This window comes from Clarias gariepinus, chromosome 15, assembly GCF_024256425.1.
Source record: "Clarias gariepinus isolate MV-2021 ecotype Netherlands chromosome 15, CGAR_prim_01v2, whole genome shotgun sequence".
NCBI classification, from domain to species: Eukaryota; Metazoa; Chordata; class Actinopteri; order Siluriformes; family Clariidae; genus Clarias; species Clarias gariepinus.
The window spans coordinates 26,393,352-26,414,877 of record NC_071114.1 but is presented as its reverse complement, the minus strand read 5'-3'; the positions used below and the strand labels follow the sequence as shown (position 1 = coordinate 26,414,877).

The 21,526-nt window shown below is 39.8% G+C and overlaps 1 protein-coding gene across 1 annotated transcript in view; it reads left to right on the top strand.

Annotated features, from left to right (window-relative positions):
- Positions 1 to 20,508, top strand: part of LOC128542984 (A disintegrin and metalloproteinase with thrombospondin motifs 7) — a 65,394-nt gene extending 44,886 nt beyond the window's left edge. Inside the window, exons 17-24 of the mRNA XM_053513235.1 lie at positions 1,568 to 1,694; positions 2,305 to 2,518; positions 2,779 to 4,083; positions 4,172 to 4,324; positions 5,792 to 5,965; positions 6,316 to 6,462; positions 8,909 to 9,080; positions 20,066 to 20,508. Of these exons, the coding sequence (XP_053369210.1) occupies positions 1,568 to 1,694; positions 2,305 to 2,518; positions 2,779 to 4,083; positions 4,172 to 4,324; positions 5,792 to 5,965; positions 6,316 to 6,462; positions 8,909 to 9,080; positions 20,066 to 20,214 (2,441 nt within the window). The 3' untranslated portion in view covers positions 20,215 to 20,508. The remainder of the gene's footprint in view (positions 1 to 1,567; positions 1,695 to 2,304; positions 2,519 to 2,778; positions 4,084 to 4,171; positions 4,325 to 5,791; positions 5,966 to 6,315; positions 6,463 to 8,908; positions 9,081 to 20,065) is intronic.
- The last annotated feature ends 1,018 nt before the right edge of the window (positions 20,509 to 21,526 follow it).

Genomic DNA, 21,526 nt, shown 5'->3' with positions numbered 1-21,526 from the left:
TGTTCCTAGCAGCAGCCTTGAGCTTTATACTGACAGCATATAATTTTTCTAGTCTTGAAATTTGCTCTTAAATTCCTTCAGACTCTATACAGTATACTTTTCCCATTTCTGCCTAAGTAATTATGTCTGTCAGATGAATCATGAGGCTTCTGCTGTATTTTAACGTAGGTGGGAGTTGGCTTTTGCTGTGGTTGGATTCAAATTTGGCGCTCCATTCCCTGACTCACCGTTTAATTTACTAACTTGATTGCTTTCGCTGCTTATATCTCAAGTCTTAAGTAAGCTATTGCTGGGTCTGCAGATGATAGTCCAGCCGAGTTTTTAGATCTTTTTGTCAGATGTTACTATGGTCTACTAAAGTATAATTACAAGCATTACATACTGTAAGTGTCAAAGGCTTTTATTGACAATTAAATTAGGTTTATGCGAAGAGTCAATATTTATAGTGTGGACCTTTACAATTTGCCACTGGCAACTTTTGAGCCACCTGCTCCATCTGCAATTTGAGGATTGACCGCAAGTTCTCAATGGGATTAAGGTCTGGGGAGTTTTCTGGCTCGATGTTTTGTTCCCAAAGACATGGGAAAGGTGCATATGATAAGGTGCTCCATCATGCTGGAAAAGGCATTGTTCATCACCAAACCATTTTTGGATGGTTGGGAGATGTTGCTCTTGAATTATGTTTTTGTACCATCCTTTGTTCATGGCTGTGTTCTTACTCTCTTGGCTAAAAAGCAACCCAACACATAAATGTTCTCAGGATGTTCTACTGTTGGCATGACGTAGGACTGATGACAGGCACTTACCCTCATACATTTCAAGAAGGGCAGCCACTTCTTTCTAGGAAAAACATCAGGAACAGACTAATATTCTGCAAAAGGTACAGGGAATGGACTGCTCTGGACTGGGGTAGAGTCATTTTCTCTGATGAATTCCCTTTCCGATTGTTCGGGCCATCCGGAGAAGAAAAGTTGACATTACCATCAGTACCTTGGATGGTTAAAAAAAAAAGTTTCAACACTGCAAATATTGACTCTGCATAAACTTAATGTAATTGTCAATAAAAGCCTTTGACACCTATAAAATGCTCGTAAATATACTTGAGAATACCATAGTAACATCTGACAAAAAGACCTAAATGAATGTTTTTGTCATTCTTAAAAACAATTTTGGCCACGACTGTATTCCCAGATTAATGTAACATTTATTCTGATGGCTTCTGAGGTTGTTTTAAATAGCTTTTTATGATGTCATGATCATTGTCGGCCTTCCTTAAAGTCTTTAAAGTTAAATGCTGACACTAGAGCTTTGAGATTATTACTGTTTATGCATCTCAGCTGGATTCTTTACACAGCACTAGTTTAGGTTATAGACCTTACAGCTTTACTGCTGATTAATGCAACGTTACCCATTACTACTCAAGCCCTTGAAGGGTTCAGAATACGATTTTTCCGGACCATGCAGACTGACTGCATTCATGGAGCCACAGGAAAGCTTTTAACAGGTCAGCCAAAGTTTTAAAAGCTTTATTCACAGGCATTCACATTGCAAAAAAAATGTGTTCCAGGTGTCAAGAGACAGGTCGTGCATTGTGTCGAGCGGACATTCGGAATTGTCGAGGAGCATTACTGCGATGCGTCCACTCGGCCAGACGACAATAGAGTGAGCTGCAATGCTGGATTATGCCCGGCCACGTGAGTACAATCATAACAGTGTCCTTAAATAGACCTTTAAATAGACCTTTTCCCCCTTTCCAAAATAAAAAATCTTTACAAAATGATTAAAAGTTTGCACTCTGATGAAGTTAGAAGCTACTAAACGTTTCTTAGGAAAAAAATGATGCACATAGGAAATTTGTTTTAAAACACGGCAAAATCATAAGCAGACTCCGGCAGCTATAATGTCACATTGACCAAATTTATACACATGTACAGTAACATCCATATGAATATACTGTCCAGTATCACCAACTGTGGGGTGCTTATAATTTGCAAGCTAGTGTTTTGCACTAAATATAAATATATTGAACAATTTCTGAAAATTAATATCCTGTTAAGAAACCGTACAGTAACTCCGTGGGTCATTTTTTTCATAAAGGGTGCTAACAAATCTTTATTGTCTAATTGGAGTGTATAATACTATAGCGTGATACAAAACAAGCACAAAGATGAACAGATTGGGCTGACCAATAAAGAGCTTAGAACTTCAACGAATGCCCTACTTCTCATGATGCTTCGAGGCAGCAGATGGACTTTAGGGCTTCTCAGGGTTGACTAGGGTTCTAACTGCTCTGATATTCTGCAGATGGTGGACTGGAGAATGGCAGAAATGCTCGACAAGCTGTGGGGTATCAGGCCTGACGAAGAGAACAGTGGTGTGTATTCGGAGTTTGGGGCTGGAAAAACATGAAGCCCTTCTTCCTTCTGAATGCCAGCACTTGTCTAGGCCTGAGTCGATCTCCCACTGCAACAGACACATTTCCTGTCCTGCTGACTGGACTACAGGAAACTGGTCAGAGGTAAGATCCCAATATAGAATAGTATCGGAAGCAGGGATTTCCCAGAATTCGATCTTTTTCGTTTTTTGTTAAGTATCTTCAATCTTAATTCTTGTTTGGTACAACAGTAAAACATTTGACTGTCATTTTGGAGATCTTGATGATGGCACAGCTTTCTTGGTGGCATGCCTTCTTTACTGTCAGTCACATTAAAATTAGCCAGACATTTATGGTTGTGTAACATATAGACTGGTATATCACAGTTCTCTGTGTTTCTGCAGTGCTCCATAAGCTGTTCGGGTGGTGTGCAGACCCGTGAGGTGACATGCAGCTGGAACACCATGGTTGACTGCGATCCTCAAACCAAGCCTGATTCAGTCAAGTCATGTAATGTTCAAGACTGCCCCAAAAACATGGACAGTGACTGGTCTGGAAGTGGCTCATCCAGCAGAGAAGTTTTCAACGAGATAAACGCTATAGTTGAAGACAGCCACTTACTAAAATCGGCCAAGGGAGCTACTCGAGGTCAGCCACGCGAAGGCAATACTCTTAACAGCATAAACGATGACTTTTCATATCACAATGAAATAGAAGCAGACAAGGCGATTAAAAGCAACGTTCTAGTGGATGACTTTTACTATGATTACAACTTCATTAAGTTTCACGAGGAACTCTCGTATGATTTCGACAACGATGGTGCATCGGATAACTCAGGAACTCATTTGAAGCAGGAACCCAAACCCGGCCTTGACCCAGTTTACAGGGAAGAAGCAAAGCCTTCCACAGCTACCTCATTTGCAAGCCATACCACGGTCCCGCCAACCGCTTCCACTACAGAGAGTTCTCGTTTTGACCAGCCGGATGAGAGCGCCTCCGAAGATGATTCAGATTTTTCAGAGGACTACTTCTTACCTGTCGGTACAACAGCCAGGCCACGTTCTCCCATTACCAGATTCTCTCAGAAATGGAAGGAGGTAAATGTCCCAACTCAGGACTTCGACACTAAACAGAGCATGTTACCAAACTATGAGATACCATCTGATGGGAAACCAACATTAGATGATGCCATATCAAACATTAATACAAGATCTGAGTCTGGCAATGATTATAACAGAGAGATTCAAACAGATGATGATGCACCCAAAACTCCTGGAAGTCAAAAAGAGAATAAGGGTCAAGAGGGTACAAACCAACAGGAAGAGTCACTACAACAAAATCTCCATGATTATGAGGATACATATGAGTTGAATATGTTCCCATTAAGTACAACCATGGATCCATTGACCTCCCAGTTGAATGCTGACATCGCTACAAAGGCTGCAACGCCCATGGAAACCCTCTCGAACCTAGAGCTCAGAAGGATCACAACTCCGTCCCCTTTGCCTGCCTGGATGGACAACGATTATGATAAGTTCATCACGCCTTTATTTCCGTCGTTCGAAGAATACACTTCTTCTGTTTCCTTAGCGTCTTCCGTTCCATCTCAGGGTTCTAACAGTCAGCCACAAGCCAACTCTGAGCCTTTTACAGGGTTCCTACTCCCATCTGCCTCAACCTCCTTCTGGATCACCAGCAACTGGAGCTCTGTGAGTAGTTCATCTCTGTATCATTTTGGATCTTAAGTGCAGAGTCTCTAATGAAACTTTTTCTACACACAATGCTCTTGTGTTGCAGTGTTCTACCAGCTGTGGTCTTGGTGCCATTTGGAGATCTGTGCACTGCAGCACGGGGAATGACTCTGACTGTGATATGGTGAAGAGGCCCTTACCGGCACGACGCTGCCACATCCGGCCGTGCGCCATATGGAAGGCAGGAGAGTGGAGTAAGGTGAGTTAAGATACAATCTGAGTAAATTTTTGATTCACAGCAACGTCTGATAATGTTGTGCAGATTGTGGTTCTGCTGTAATCCTATTTATGTAATTGTAAATATTTAATAAGCATAATACAAGAGGAGGGAAACGGCAAAAAAGGAAACATAAAAAAAACAAATATTGCTAAAGGATATGTGTGGCTGTGGCGGAAATATTAGCATATAAATAAAGAAAACACTTCAGCCTACTTGGGAATTCCTGGAGATAGGAAGGCATTCATTTAGATTTTAATGTAATGTTTGTATTTAAAAAATACCTCCATTGTGTCTGGTGATTCTCAGAATTCTTTGCATCAGCTCAGCCAAAAAGAATAAGATCACATTTTACCTAAGCGTCCGCGCGTGCATGATGGCTGTCTTGGGTATCCTGCGTTTGTTTGGTGATAGCTTTTGCACAGCCATATGCCCAAAACGAGATCTAATTTGCATAAGCAGTAGGGGCAGTATAGTCAGTCCACATGTCAAAAATGGCAGAATTGTGTTGACCCTGGTGTGCAGTTATCCCCAAAACACAGTGGCAAATATGCATGTCAAAACAGCTATGGGAGTACTACGGGAAACTAAGCCCCATGAGTGTCACCATGTTTGATTACATTATGCAAATGGTCTAACGAAATTCTCCAGGGTACCCCCAACTGGAATCCTCCAGTAACATGTGTAGTATATGGGCGAGTTGTTCTGCATTGTTGTTCTGCTGTCTCAGTCAAGGGGTTGCCATAGCGGCCACAGGTTTTAATGCCAGATGCCCTACCTGACGCAACCTTTTCATTTGACCCGGGCTTGGAACCAGCACTACATCCAGTCCAGTGGCTAGAATATGGGCATTGTGTGGAATCAAACCCTAGCCTTCCAGATGGTAGGAGAGAAATCCACTTCTAAGCCAGCAACGTCCCAGTATATGGACAAATATGTGAACAAATACGCTCATGACATTGTTAGTTGACTACGGCAATCCATGGTTTATATATATATTTCTGCCTCGTACTGTAGGTACGTTTGCCGCGACCGTAATGCCAACTTCTATTCCAGTGACTTCCCAATGAAGCCAGCAAGGCACCATGATGCCATTAGGACATGATGATGGTGGTTCCTATTACAGCTTGTCGTACCCTATTAAGAGTGTTTTCATTTCATTTCATTTCACATTTTTTCGCATCTTTATTAGTTTGGTTATTTCTGGCCATTGTCGCTCAATGTACTTTTGAAGTCCTTTGGTTCTGTGAGTTCTGGTTCTGACCTTCACTTCTTTTGTTGGTTTGCTGATTCTGCCTTATCATGTGTTAAACATGGTATTTTAAACAATGCTACAGACAACGATAGTAAATTGTGGTGTGATCATAACATTTCAAGACCCGACTGAGAATGAGAAAATAATTCAGAGTCGATTGTGTTGAGAATAAAAGTGTTGTCCTGTACCAACAGTGCTCGAAGAACTGTGGAGGAGGCCTGAAGGTGCGAGAGATCCAGTGTTATAACATGCGGGATCAGAGGCCACTGAGGCCTTTCCACTGCCAAGCCATGTCTCTGAGACCCCACACCCACATGTCCTGCAACCTTCAGCTGTGTCTGGACTGGTCTACCGCCCCATGGGGACAGGTGAGATACAGTTGTCACTTGTGTTAAGTCATGTCTGTTTTTATCTCCCTTCCAACGTCCACCAAAACATTCCTCTGTCGCTTTAAAATGAATACTGACTTTATTTATTGTCTAAGTTTGTGACATGATGGTGAGAACAATATAGTATTTTTGATGATGTTTAATGTGTATTTGCACCAACTTTTCACCCCAAGATTGAGGGTCACTGTCAATTTAAATGTTTGTGCTTTAATATTTTTATTGCAAAATAAATTTATTCAAATGTGCTTAAATCTCAAATCTACACCTTTTTCTCTACATTGCTGAATAATGAACGCCACGGTCCGTCCCTGCTCCTTTTGTTCCTACAGTGTTCAGAGCCATGTGGTGAAGGAGAGCAGCAGAGGATGATCGCATGTCCTGTAGAAGGGAAGTGTGATGAGGCTCAGAAACCTGCCTCAATACAGCAATGCAACAGTCAGCCCTGTGCGCAGTGGGTCACCGGGTCCTGGGGTCAGGTCAGGATCACATCACCACTTAGTTTGTCCATGTTTTTATACCACAATCTCACTGAATTCTTAAATCTGATTGCTTTAAACATGCTGATTTTCTATAACAACAACACAAGTGAAAGTATTGTGGACTGTACGCGTTTATATCAATGTTTCTATTTCCAAATAATTATTAGAAATTCTTAGTAGATAATAACAACTATCTATGACGGCCACTCAAAATAATTTTAGCTTAACCATAAAAGAACATGATGTAACGTTATCACGTGTCTATTATTTGTATTTGCATGTCTACAGGGTGTACACAGACGCTTGAACGATTTACTGTAGTGATGTATTTTTATAAAAAAGCTCCGTAATCATTTTTTTTTATTTATCTATTTTTTTTCCTGATTTTTTTCCCCTAATTTAGTCGTGTCCAATTCCTCCCCGTCACTAGGGGGCTCCCACATTAAGGCTACTACTACCATTCAGCCGGGAGGGCCGAAGACTATCACGTGTTTCCTCCGAACCACGTGACGCCATCTGACTCGCTTGCGTCTGTGAGCTCGCGCATGCGGAAGGAGCATGCAGAGGGGGTAGGGGGGTGTAACACACTCGGAGGACAGCGCTATCCTTCCGCATGCGCGAGCTCTCAGACACCCCTGATCGGCTGTAGAGCCGTAATCATGAGTGAAGGAGAGAGAAATTGCTTGATTGAGCAATCAGGAAAATAACAAACAAATAACAGCATTTCAGTTAACCAACAATAAGCACTTCACATACAGTATCAGTGTCATTGTGATTCAACCGAGACATTGGGATCAACTGCTGTAATTAGAAATAACATGGCAATCATTTTAAAGAGTTCAGAATCAGGAGCTAATTTTATTCATATAAAAAGAAAACAGTTTTTAAGCGTTAATCTTAGAAGAATCTGTTTTCCAGAAATATGCTGGGAAATGTGTAAATGTGTGAATTTCACTTTAGATCTCACCAACCATATAAAATGTCTTTTCATAATTTGAACCTTTATAAGGCGCACAGTGAAATATGTAAAAAAATATATATATATTTTAAGACCTTTTTTTATTATTATTTAGTGATGTGTAATTGTTGTCATTTTATATAACTTAGGTTATAGTTAAGTTATAACATTGCCTGTCTAGGGTAATAATATTTCCAAAAAGTGTGTATATTAAAAATATCACAAATCCAAATAAAGTTAAAGGCACATAAAAATGCAAACTTAATTTTCTACAAATATGTGTTTTTCTAAAGCCTTGAGGAACTGATAACCGGCACTGACACAATTACAAAATGTGATCTGATTATGAGTTAATAGATTTAAAATAGAGTTAATAGAGTTAAAAGATTTTTATTTTATTTTACCTCATTTTATTGTAGAAAACATTGCTCCTTACTATAACTTAATTACTATCTAATTAGTCTGGGAGGGTTTGTGGGTAAACGTAGCCTGGAAGACTGACTAAAAACTGATTAAAAACACTATAAGCTCATGTTTTTTTGTTTTTGTTTTTTTCACTCTAATGTACGTACCGTTAATTGTCTATTAGACCGGACGATTCTTCGCTGTAGTAAAGCAGTGTGTATTCTCTCAAACCAATGGAAATCCCCTGGAATAAATGAATGATATACGCATAATACAACACATTGTCTAAACTGCTGCTGAATCACCGGCGTTTTCATTTTCACCCATAATTAAACCTTTTGTTAAGTAGAAACACATGTAAAACCCTCAGGGCTGCTTTAACAATCAGTCCGCAATGACTAGGCAGGCCAACGTCTAGACTTTAAATCTACACTGTAGGCTTAAATTCAGCCTCGGAGAGTTCACTGTTAGAGTTAGAGTTATAAACTTGTCCCAGTTCCTGACACATAGCTTACTTAACTTTTACCCTGGATTTCCCTGGACTGATTTTGTAATGAGCGGAGCATTTCTGTGCCATGGATAACTAGAGATCCTGTCTGTATGAGTGTGTGCCGTCTGAAAGATGTCTTGTCTCGCGTGTCATAAACGATGAATTATCAGAGAATGACTGAGTGAGAAATGCATAGTGTGGCACAGGAACTGTTTTAGGCTTCACGAAAAATAATGAGGTCGTAATTTAAAAATATTAATGAGCGTTCGGTTTGATGAGGCATCATCTTTGATTCTGAGATCTGCCTTTAATCCCTCTCATGTCACCATCCCTCGGGACCTTTGGTGCGCACCCATCCTAACATGCGGTGACTACACACAGCGCTCAGCATGAGCTGAGGATGAGGATGAATAGTCCTGTAGATCCTCTGTGTACATGCACATATATACGTGTGTGCGCACTTTAGCTTTTAATTAGAGCTGCTCTTTGATCAGTGCAAAAACCTTCCCCATTTTTAAAAGGCTTAAAATGAACACTAATAGATCATATAATAGTTAACACACAATAAAGTGTGCGTTGTGTTTTGGCAGTGCTCGGTGTCCTGCGGCGGAGGCGTACAGCACCGTCTGGTCAAGTGCGTAAACACCAAAGCAGAACTAGAGGAGGAAGACGAGAAAGACAAGGAGGCTCAGTGTGATCATGAGCCCTGGCCAGAAAACACACGCCAGTGTAACCTTGAGGACTGCGATAGCGCCACGTCTGGTGAGTGATGCGCTTTGTTATCAGCTAACTTTAATATCATTCCCTTACACCAACTTACAGGGGTGTTTTCCACAAGAGGAGTGTCTTGTCAAGCTGAGACTTTTAATTGTGCAGAATAACAGAAGAGTTTAAAAAGTAAAGTAAAAAGGACATTTATTTCTCTATATAGTCCAGTGCTACACTAATGCACTTATCCCAGCGATTCACTAGTGCTTGGACACCATCAAGATTTCATAGTACGCTGGAGCCATGATCAGACTGCCTGCCTCATGTCGGAAACACTGGCCTCCCAGGAACTCCTTTAATGTCCCAGTGAGTGAGGTCAGGACTGTACTAGGATCGTAACAAAAACTCCCTGTAACGTGCAAGTGGTGTTGTGTCAATGATTGTGTGTAGAGTTCCTACAGACAGATGCATCTCCTCCGCAAGTTCAAGGATCAGGCATTGCACTCATCAGTCAGTGCGAGTGCAGAGAGTCTTATCATCGTCCTGTTGGTTGAAGTCTTCTGTAAATGTCAATCGATTGTACGCCTTCATTCATGAGAAATGTCATCACAAGTCCCGGTTTGACTCGAACACAATCACAGTAATGAACGTATTGTACTGTATACTGATCTTTACTATCATTTTCCCAGTCCAGTTGCCCATTATACAATGTTTTGTGTATAATGGGTACTTTAAAGACCTTTATCTACAGCGTTGGCAGAAGCTATCACTGATACTTGGAGCGAAATACCTCCGTGCAGTTTTCATTTACATTTCAAGCAGGTGATATAAATACCGTGACGTACCATGGTCTCTCTTTTACCTAACTTTCCTGTGTGAGATGATTGCATTTGATTTAAATGCAAATCAGGAAGCGGTGCAAAAACCTATTTAGGAAAATCAGGAAATTGCTGAACTATTTTTAATAATCTGCAGTTCATATCCACTGAATAGGTCTGTTTCAAAACAAACAAACCAAAAAACTCATTACACTGGAGATAGTGACAGATTTTCTTTCTAAGCCTTTAAGGTTCATGAGAGGTCGTAGTTTGGGCTGGTAGGATAAATGATATGTCTTGCACTTGGCCTTGTACATGTGTGTGACACAAAGGGGGTTTTGTTACCACTGGACCAGCAATCTGCTAATCTGAAGCTGTTGTCACGAGCAGCGGGAAACCCGCGGTGTGCTTACGAAAGGCAAATAGTAATTTACACAATGTACAAAGGCTTTTAATGATATACAGACACACAACTGCTCGTCGTCGTTGTTGTTGTTGTTGTTGCTGCTTTACCCTATCTGTAAATGACAAATAGGACGAAGCAGCAACCGATGGTTTCCATCCCGTAACATCCTATGAAATAAAACTCTGGCGAAGTCTTCTTTTTATTATTGACTTTGATGAAGATGCGCTTTCCTTCTACCGGATCTGACCAACGCGTTTCGGTCTCTGAGCTCACCCATGTGTTTTTTCTTTTTTACTTTGAAATCTGCTCGTTTTGTAAGTGAAACCTACCTGACCGTGAGTCCCGAGTTAACTTAAATAATCTCAATTAGACACAATCTGTCCCTGATGTCCCTGTAGCTCAGTGGTTAAGGCATTGGACTATGGTTCAGAAGATCCCAGGTTCAAACCCGACAACCACCAAGTTGTCACTGTTGGGCCCTTGAGCAAGGCCCTGAACCCTCAACTGCTCAGATGTACTGTATAATGAGATTTTAAAAAAAATGTAAGTCGCTCTGGATAAGAGCGTCTGTGTAAATGTAAACGTTTTGGAAACCAAAAAAGAAGCTCTCCAAAAACACTGCACTAACTGTAGTAAGGAAGTAGTGAAAACCGTCATTCAGAAATTATAAAAGGTCAACTAACAGCGTTGATCACTAACTATCTAAAACAGTATCGACACTAAAAAGCCAATGCTGGATACAATAGAAAGGCACCAGAACACCCGGTGCCCACAGCCCATCATGCATGGGGACCAGCAGCCTGTCCACCAGACCTCCACTTCCCGATTCCTCCTCACATCTCCTCACAAGTCCAATTCACAGAAGCTCCAATCCTCAACCCACACCTGATGGATTCACTGCTAACATCCTGGTACCGGACACTACAGCCCACCCTCCAGGGGCCCGAGAAGCCCCAGTGGCAAAGGGAAACCCAAATCTAGGTGGTCTTAATGTTATGGCTGTCGATTCTATGTTCATGGTACAAAGTACAAAAACAATTGTACAAGGTCACTTAGACACGCCTGTGCTGGTGATTAGAGACCCAAGTTCAACATTGTATATTTATTATCATATCATTCATTATAAATCATTTATTCTAATGTCATCCCATCAAATGAAGTGTTGTAGGGATTTTTGTGATCAAATGATTAGTTTTTTTTTTCTTTAACAATTCAAACCCCTGCCACATTTTCCGTCAGACGGCATCAGCCAGGGTTCAGGGTTCAAAGTTAAGGTTTCCGATTTGCAATTGATCAAAAAAAATTTTTTTAATGAATAACATTGCGGGAATTTTTTATTTAAATGTAGTTTCCCTTTTTTCTCACTTGCAAATGTGCTTTTCATGGAGGTGATGTAGTCCTTGGGAGCCATCTTATTATGCTGCACTGTCTTCTGGGAGGACGGTGCCAACGTGTGACAGATGTTCGGTGCCATTTCAGTTATTTTCCTGGCTGTGCTCAGGCTTGTGCAGAAATATAGATATCTCAGATGTCTGATTGTTTCTAAGTGAACATCAAGATGCATTCTGGCTCCAGGGTTGCTCCTAACGATGCTTGTCTTTAACCAATTATTCGCAGTGCAAAAACGTTGCAGTACAATTAGGCAGGTGAACCCAGTATTCAAGAAGAGTCTCGTTGTGTCCTGTAACAGGTCCGTTTTTTGAAAAAAAAATTGACAAGCTGACAAATCAAAAGAAATCTGGTGGCTCTGTTGTGTGATCTGTAACAGCAAAATGTCTCTAGTTCTTTTGATGTGACATGTGACATCCCTTGGAGTGAAGCAGTAGAATTTTAGAAGTGTTTGAGAGTGTGTTTGCAACTTCGTGTTGAGGCTGTTCATTTAATATTATTATTAATATTATAACACCCCCCTCCAATTCCCCCCATACTTTGGTTTCACGGAATTGGCAAACGTACGTCATGCAGTGTTTGTCAAGTTCATTGTTATACAGTACAGCCTATGGCTCACACACATATCTTTAGCCGCTTTGAAGTGTCTCTCATCAGCTGTTAATGTAGTAAAGGAAACCCTTGCTTAGAACATATTCACAGGAGCTTTGTAGCATTGTCTAATTTCCTTAAACGATGTGCAGCTATTGTTCCGTTCATCTGCTGAGGGACTATGTTTCCTTTCTATAAATGTATGAGCGTATAGAGTAGTTGCGCTTTCTTTCGTGCAAAATCGTGACAATCTCTGGAATGACAAATAGTCACTTACTACTCCGTAATAATGTTTATGTTAGTACTGTTTTGGTAATATCCCCTTTACATCATCCCTAGGGTCTGAGAATGTGAAGTATGCCTTATGATGTAATATGCATGAGATCGCTCTTTTCTTTTTTGTTAATATTTCACTCTACATTTCCAACATGATCACTCTCACAGGCGCCGAGCTGCCATTTGCAGCCTATTTGAAGTTTAATGTTCGGGTTCTGTTGGAAATCTTACTACAGGGCTAAGAATAAACACTTCATAGTGTATATCCTGCCATTTCAGCCTTTCCTACAGGATGTGTGTGAGTGTATGTGTGTTTGTTTGGACGGGTGTCTACACAAGAGTGGGAGATAAATGGCCTGTGCTTATGGTTGAGGGTCACAGCGCTCTTTTTTATTATTTTTTTTCGCAGAGTGGAATAAATGATGCAAATGCAGGAAGTGTGTGTGTGTGTGTGTGTGTGGAGGGAGGGAGTGTGCGTTTTTAGTGAAAATCTCTTTCACACACTTTACTGGGATTTTCTATGCGCAGGAAACATTGTCCTTGAGAGCAGGATGAAGAAAAGACTAATATCATCCAGTTATCACGATTTTCTTTAATCCTATTCAGATTTAGAGATTCTGCATCACTCTTCTCTTTCTTTCTTTCTTTCGTCCTTTCCTTCTCTTTTTTTTCTTTTCAAAGCAACCTCTCAAGACAAAAACCTCTGTCCTAATGGAACCTTCCATTGAACTGTTACTAAGTGCTGACACTGTAGACTCCTTCCATAAGTGTAACATAAACATGGCTGAAAAGCCCGAGCCATGAGGAAGCGATCCAGGACAGAGATACAGACACAAAGACTCGTTTATGTAGAGTATGTACTGTAGAGTATGTGTATATACAGTACACTGAGTTTATACACAGAGTTTTACACTCAATAATCCACAATGACACAAAAGTCCAGTAATTAAGAATTTACAAGAATGTTCTTATTAAAATCTAATTTTCAATACTTATCTTTTGTGTCTTTCATTATGCTTTCGTCCTGTATTTATTTACTTCTCTGTGCCTGCTTGTAATTCTTTTTATTGGTTTTTATCTTCTTTTTTTCTTTCTTTTTTTTGTTTTTACTTGTTTATCATTTCTGCTATTTATTATATTTTCCTTTTTTCTTTTTTTACCTTTCTTTCTTTCTTTCTTTCTTTCTTTCTTTTTATATCCTGTTCCTTTTCTTGTTTTTTTACTGCCCTTCTTCTTTTTGTCTTACATGCATCCTCATTTTTTCCTTTCTTTCTTTCTTTCTTTCTCTTTTTTTTCTGTCTCTGTATTTCTTTTTTCCACTGTTCCCATTTTTCCTTCTTACTTTCTTGAACTTCCTTTTTATTTCTTTTCTTTTTTTTATTATTCTTTCTTGGTTTCTTTCTTTCTTGGTTTTATTTGCTTATTTATTTCTCATCCTTCTTTTTTTTCTTTTTTTCATTATTTTTGTTTTGTTTTTCCTTTGCTTTCACTGACAGAAAAAACCCATCAGCCATGCTCACTCTTTTATTCTGTCTTTCTTTTTTTGCTACTTCTTATAGGTTTGCTTTGTTTTGCTTTATTTGCTTTATTTACCTTTAGCTTTATTATTGCTTTTCATTGCATTAAATTTTTTGGTCATACCTGATTTTAATTCTTATTTTTCATGTATTTTGTGTTTTTTTTTTTTTTCTTCCACTATATATATATTACCTTAAAAAAAATCTGTTTTGTTTTTTAACTTTGTTGTTTGAAGTCGACGGCCTTAAAATACTCCACAAGCAATATACACCATAATTATAGTCAGTAAAAAAGGAAAGTCAAAGTCAGTAAGTCAGTAAAAAAACCTAAAAATCTTAAACTCATCGTGAACACGTCAGTGCCATCTTTGCGTCAAGTCTTTGCGTCATTGCTTACAAACCAGAGAGACACGATGCTCAGTCATCCTGTCTTTATAACGGTGCATTCTGGGCTGAGATTTGATGATGATTGAAAATGCACAAAGCAGCAGTACAAAGCTACACGTTACTGTATGTGGAACACTGATTGCAAGAGAATGGACGGGATTTAGTTTTATGCTTTTCCTGGATGTACTGTAATTTGTTTCATAGACAATGTCACTGCGATTCAGAAAAGAAAAAGAGATGACTGTTTCACAGCACTGTACAGCACAAGGGAAAAAAAACATGCACCACCAGGGTCCGGGGTCAATCCTCGCATCGGGCTCTGGGTCCATGGAGTTTGCATGTTCTTCCTGTGCTTGTTGGGTTTCAGTCTCAATGTACCAAAGACATCAGCACATCTGCAGAGCTTCATCAACAGCATCCTGTACTGAAATAGATCTGATGTCCCAGCCGCAGGAGGCCACGTCCCAGAGTGAGTCTCACTGGGCAGGAAGGGGGGCATCGTGGGAGCTCGATGTAACCTGACCCCCGACCCTGACCCTGACCCCTCTGCCCTGACTGTTTAGTGTGTGTCCTGGCAACATGGAAAAATTACACTGAGGTTCATGATGAGGCCTTGATGTGAATGAATCCTTCTGTCAGACGTTTCAGCAGGGCTACATATATATATATATATATATATATATATATATATATATATATAATAATCATAAAACATGCAATTAAGGAAGCAAAGAAGATAAAAGGGAAGCATGTTTTTTATGATTATCACATTTCATCAGCATTACCACTAAACCTCCTTATTAAAACGCAGCACAGACAATAAGACCTGAGATTTACACAAAACTCCAGCATTTGGTCTTTTAGTTTCAAAACATTTTCCACCTCTGGTTTTACACCAGGTTTGAGTCTGGTACGTCTCTTCTGCTTTGCCTTTTTGCAGACACAGGGAGAATAGAAAGCAATATGTTAAGAGTCTTTCAGAATGGGGAGTCACTGATCAGGGAAGGAAACATTTGATCTTGTCTTTGAGAAAGACTTGATTGGAATGCGGGCTTTAAAGGACAGGGACGCTGAGGGAGAGAGAGAGGTCTGAAGGTGGCGGTGATGCAACTTACAGAACTCCAACTACTGTAGATGCCGAGTGGTACTGAGAGGGAAACGTGTTGAGAAGAAAGAGTGTGTGGAAGTGCCAGATAAAGCAGACGAAGAGTTCATGACACAGAGCATGTCTAGACAGGGATCAGGGAGGGAAGCCTTAGACGGTTAAAAAAACGACTTGTCTGGAAAATCGTCATTAAATTGGATGGAAAGATAAAGGAGAATAGGAACAAGAAATAGGAAAATAATCGGCTTCGGGGGGTCCACTCTGTATTACAGTGCTTTATTCATTTTGTCATTAATTTTTTTTCTTAGAACAGCAACCCCTAAAACGTTTCCATTTCTCACTAAACTTACACACATAGCTGATGCATTTTGATGGTGCAACAGTTTCCTTTCTCATGTACGTTCTTGTCGATTTTATCTTCACTAATTCTGACTTCCTCTTTGCATCTCATCGTTATCACTGGCTGCAAATTGCTTGCTCGTCATTATCAGCAAAACCCCCTCGTTAACATATTGGCACACTTTCATCTACAGAGCAATTACCAGTCTAATCTTTCTTCATCACTGCGCCCAGTCTCGGCTGGTTATAGGATCAGTGATGTCAGGTCTGAAATTGAGAAGACGCTCTTTCATCTTTTTTTTTTATTTTATTATTATTATTTATTCATTTTTTTAAATAATAAAGGCAGGTTACTGTTTAAGTAACTTTTCTCATATAAAGTATTCGAAGTCGTGCTTAAACATGCTTGTGGGTTGTTGTTTTTTTTGGGATTCATACTTCACAGCAATATGCCAGGACAGGCCTCTTCCACAAGAGACCTCTGGAATCAGTGTGAAATGTACAGTTTAAACAAAACACAACCTCCCTTTAGCTTTGCCAAAAACTGGCAGTGTCGTGAGTGGAGTTGGATTGCAGTTCACTCAAGGTCTTGCAGCTGGAGTTCGGCCCTCTTTGTTTGTAGGTCACAGCTGAGGGTCCAGCAACCCGCGAGATGGTTTCATTCTGCTTAATACATCAGTTTCTAAACCTTATCCGGATTATAATGCGTTCCAGAAGATAATGCAACGCTGCACCCATAACTCTCTGCAGTTTGTGAGGTTTATATACAGTTCTGTGCAAAAGTCTTAGGCACCGTATTATATGCTGTACCAATTGTGTTATATATGTTTATCATGTCTGCATAATTATGTACAAAACCATTCAGTATTTCCATGAATAACTTAAAAATTTATAAATAAATAACATTACAGGAGAATATATGCATGGCTGTAAAGAAAGAAAATATATAGACAGATATACAAGAAAGACCAGTTTTCAGATGGAAACAAAAATCCTAATGTACGCTCCTGGGATTTGTATAAAAATAGAAAGGAGCGAGTGTGACAAAGTTACCAGAAGAACTGATATTCTCCAGTAAGCTCAGTAAAACCTAACAGCTGTTCTTATAATAATAATTTTAAAAAAACATCTGGTTTTAAGCAATGAGTTTTCACTCCAAATATTGACTGTTTATTTTATTACTCTTTATTGCTCTTTATAGAAGTTTCTTTTATGCAGAAATGTTTTTTAAAAGCATCTTTTGCTTCTGCCATATTTTTGTATGCACCCAAGTTAAACAGTTGTTAGGTTTTACTGAGCTTGCTGGAGAATATCAGTTCTTCCGGTAACTTTGTCACACTCGCTTTTTTCTACTTTTATGCAAATCCCAGGAGCGTACATTAGGTTTGTGACCTGAGAACTGGTCTGTCTTGTACTATTTTTTTTTCTTTACAGCCATGCATATATTCTCCTGTAATGTTATATATGGAAATAAATTGGTACAGCATATAATATGGTGCCTAAGACTTTTGCACAGTATATATATACTTACTGTGCAAAAGTCTTAGGCACCATATTATATGCTGTACCAATTTATTTGGACTTCCTCTTATTACATTACTAAGCTGAAACAGTCTTGCTGGTTTCTCTTTTCCAACATCAAAAGGATCCAACCGTTTCTGTCCTCAGATGCTTTTTCAGTCTCTGTTTGCACACCATTTGTTGCAACATGTCTCAGAATACAGTTGTGTTCAAGATTTATTTCCATTCCCGGCAAGTTCTCAGATACCTCCGCTGGTTTCCGTAACACTCACTCATTCTTGCCTACAAAGACACAGACCTGCTTTCCTATTGGCGCTTATCACCTCCCTGAGCACCACACTCTACAAACCTCTATTGCAGCTCGACAAGACTCATTACGAAGAGTTACGACTCTTTTCTGTCCTGTCACCTACAGTAGGTGATAGAAAGATCTTCACCTAGGTGTCCAAACAGTTGAGTCACTAGTTGGTTTCTGGGACGGGTGGTACAGTACAGTATGTGTGCGAAGTGGCAGGTACTGTATGTGACAGGTGCTTTTCAGATGTGTGTTTCATCAGCATGTCAAGTACCAAAAAAAAAAAAAGCAAATATCAGTTTCTATCCATTTTTATACACTGCTTGACCAAAGAAAACGTCACACAATATTCAATTCCAATCCCAATGTGGTGTCCAATTCATGTGTGAAAATGATCCCTTATGTACTTTATTCTATTTATTCCTTATTCTGCACCATTCGCCTAAAGGGAGCGCAGGATGGGCATCAATATGCACCTGGACTTGTACTAGTGTTTATTAAAGAAAATAAAAATAAAAAAATACTTTACACAGACACGTGCTTCCAAAAAGGCACATTACCCAACGCTCTAGGAAGGCTGGAGGTAATTCTCTCAGAAAATGGATTTAGTCTTTAGCTCACTAATGCACTTCAAGTCAATAGGTTCCATTCGCAGCACATTAGGGACACTCTTCCCGTCAGCTGAGATCGGGTCCACACACGGCTGGAAAGTGTCACGGTGCGCCCTGAAGTCAACAAAACCCTGATTAAAGTCATGTCGTAGGTTTTCACTAGCAGATGCCTAATATCAACACTGAGGACTACGTCTGCCTGCTGGGAAGTGACTGGGTTTTTCTTTTTTTTCTTTTTTGCAGTAATTTTCTTTTTGTGAAGAAATCTTTCACACTTTCACACTGCTGTGATGAGCTGAGCAGAGCCCTGGAGCTTAAGATGATGTTTTATGTCGACTAGTAAGGCAAGGTCCATGACCCATTTGGATCATCAAATCCATTCTGCCATCTTTCATGAATCTCTTCACCTCTGCTCCTAAAATAAATGACTCTGCTGTGCTTGGGCATCTTAGTAAAGTGAAATAAAGTACATTATATATATACTATGATGACTATATTATAATCACTTCAATATGAATGGAACCTTGAAAGATAAAGAACCTTGAATCTTCATTTGGGCGATACCAGATAGTACGACCTTAAATAAATCCCTTCTGCATTTCGGTTAACATACTGAAAATCCATTGTGTTGAGGTTACCATCTGTTCATATGGAGTTTACAGTTGAAACATAAGCTTCGTCACGTAAGTAATTACATTTTATTTGTAAAGCGCTTTTTACTTCCCAAAGGATTATTTAAGTTTGTATGAAATGTGAATGCGTATCAATCAAAATGATCATATTGTCCCTGATGTGCAAGCCGAGGACGAGAGCAACAGTAGCAAGGAAAAACTCCCTGAGATGGTAATAGGAAGAAACCTTGAGAGGAACCGGACTCAACAGGGAACCCATCCACATTTGGGTGCAACGGGATTGATCTGCATCATACTGTGTGAGGCTGGAAGTTCAGTATAACAGGAGACGTGTTTAAGTCAATATGGAGTCCAGTTCGTTATTGGAGGCTCAGGTACAGTAGACTGTAGGAAACTCCAGTCCTGAACTATCAAGCGACTGAAGTCACAAGTCCTTAGAGAAAAGCTGTCTGCATCAACCGAGCCCAGGACCGTCTTCGTGGAAAAGTGAAACCGTCCCCAGTCACCATACGCATCCCAATCAGACCACACGGGGCATCATAATCATAAGTGTCAGTTGATAACTTCCACCTCGAAACCTGCTTCCATCTTCTCTCACCTTGACCTTGCCATTACAGCGGTACCTTGGAGTACGAACGCCCCACCTTAAGAACTTACCTTAAACGGCACACGAAGGATTTTCGGCATACAAGCGACCGAGTCGGTTGTGCGTGCTGCCGGTTTTTGACATCATACGTGAGCCAGAGAGAGGAGCAGAAATGGCCCAGGGACGGCAGATTGAGGACAATAGTTTAGGATATTGATCTGTTTGTATCTAAGTGGACAGGAGTGGTGGAAGATGGTGGTGGTGGAAATCCTCGACTGCTGAAACAAGGCTTTTGTTTAACTCTTTGCTTTTCTCTTTATCAGATTTGGTGAGTGCATGGTGTATGTAGACCCCTACTGGCTGTCTTTCAAAAACGAAAAATTTATTAACACAAGGAATCATATCACAGAAATTTCAGGAGGACTTGATCTCTTACACTACAGAGCCATAGTGACCTGATTGATCTTAATTCGAGGTCTTAAAACCATAACAAGCCAGTTTATAATGTGTGTTTAAGCAGTAGCTCTTATATCCAGATCGTAACTCTTTCCTGCGTGTTTTCCCAGGTGAGGAATGTTTACGGGACCGTCTGACGTTCCCCTTCTGCCAGAAGCTCCAGTGGCTTGGCCGATGTCACCAGCTTGCGGTTCGATCCCAGTGCTGCAAAACCTGTGAGCGTGAAGGACGCGGTAATGAGCGAGCCACTCGCCGCTGAGACAGGAAGAGAATCTGGGAGAACTTTTTTTTCTTTTCTTTTTACGTTAAACCAGAGGAATTCGGACTTTTTTGTTGTTGTTTTTTAACACACACTCCTACTTACATCACATCTATTGCAAGTCTTAAGAAAAAACATTTGCCTTTACTGAGCTACAGGCAGTAAATCAAGACTTATTAGATGTTGGAACACTAGTAGAGTTTTTAGTGATGAAGCCCCCAGATGACTAACATAAGATTTTAAAGATTGTAACAAGTTTAGAAGTAGTGATTCACTAATTCTAGGATATATATATATATATATATAAAAAAAATCACATTAGTGCACTGGGAGACTGCATTGGGTGTTGTCATCATTGTCTATACCGCTTTGTCCTGTATACAGAGTCAGTCCCAGGAGACTTAGGGCACGAGGGGGGGGTGCGCCCTGGACACGGTGCCCTTTTCATCGCAGTGGTATTGTGTAGTTAAAGCTTGTCAATCAACAGCCAAATTTGCATTTTATTTTTATTTTTTCCATAGCAATAATTCATTGATTACGTCTTCAAACATTTTAGATTAATTAATCTTTCTGTTTTTTAGTTAAACGTACATTACCAATAGTTAAGTAATTATCCCAGTTTATTTCACTGTTTAAATTTTTGTACTTTTAACCTTAGAATAAGGACTGAATTTCTGTCTAGCATTCTAGATACGCATGTAGTTCTGTTTGTTAAACTTTTTTTTTTAATAAGATGAGCTACAAGCACAAACAATGCTTTCTACTGATCGCAGCTATTACATAATAAATGTACAAACCTACAGAATAAAAAAGTGCTGCCAAAAGGACCCCGGTGCTAAGGGCCGCTCGATGGCCCAAACTCAAGTCAGGGGTTCGTCGGCAGGTGTCTTCAACTACTTGAAAACATGATCTGATATAAATGTGTGCTTCATGGGTACTTAATATCGATTGGGAAAATGTCACCTATGTGATTTTTACACCATTGCATTGTTTTGGGAATGTTAACGGAGCATTAGTGTATTTTTGGTGTTGAAAAAGTAACATGGAATTTGCAATCCTCAGGTGAATTTATCATCTTTATCATCCCTGTTTTGTACTTTGAAGTATTATTTATGTTGCGGATGGTGCGCATCAGATAGATAGGAATGCTCAATACAGTATATGCATATTTTAAAACAATTAAAGGCAAAACACTACAGGTCGAAATGATGATCTCAGACACAATAATCAGCAACATTTTAAAATAATTTGTGTAAAATTAAAGAATGTCAAAAGAAAAAAGTTTAGTTCACTGTGTGTTATCCCATTTGCA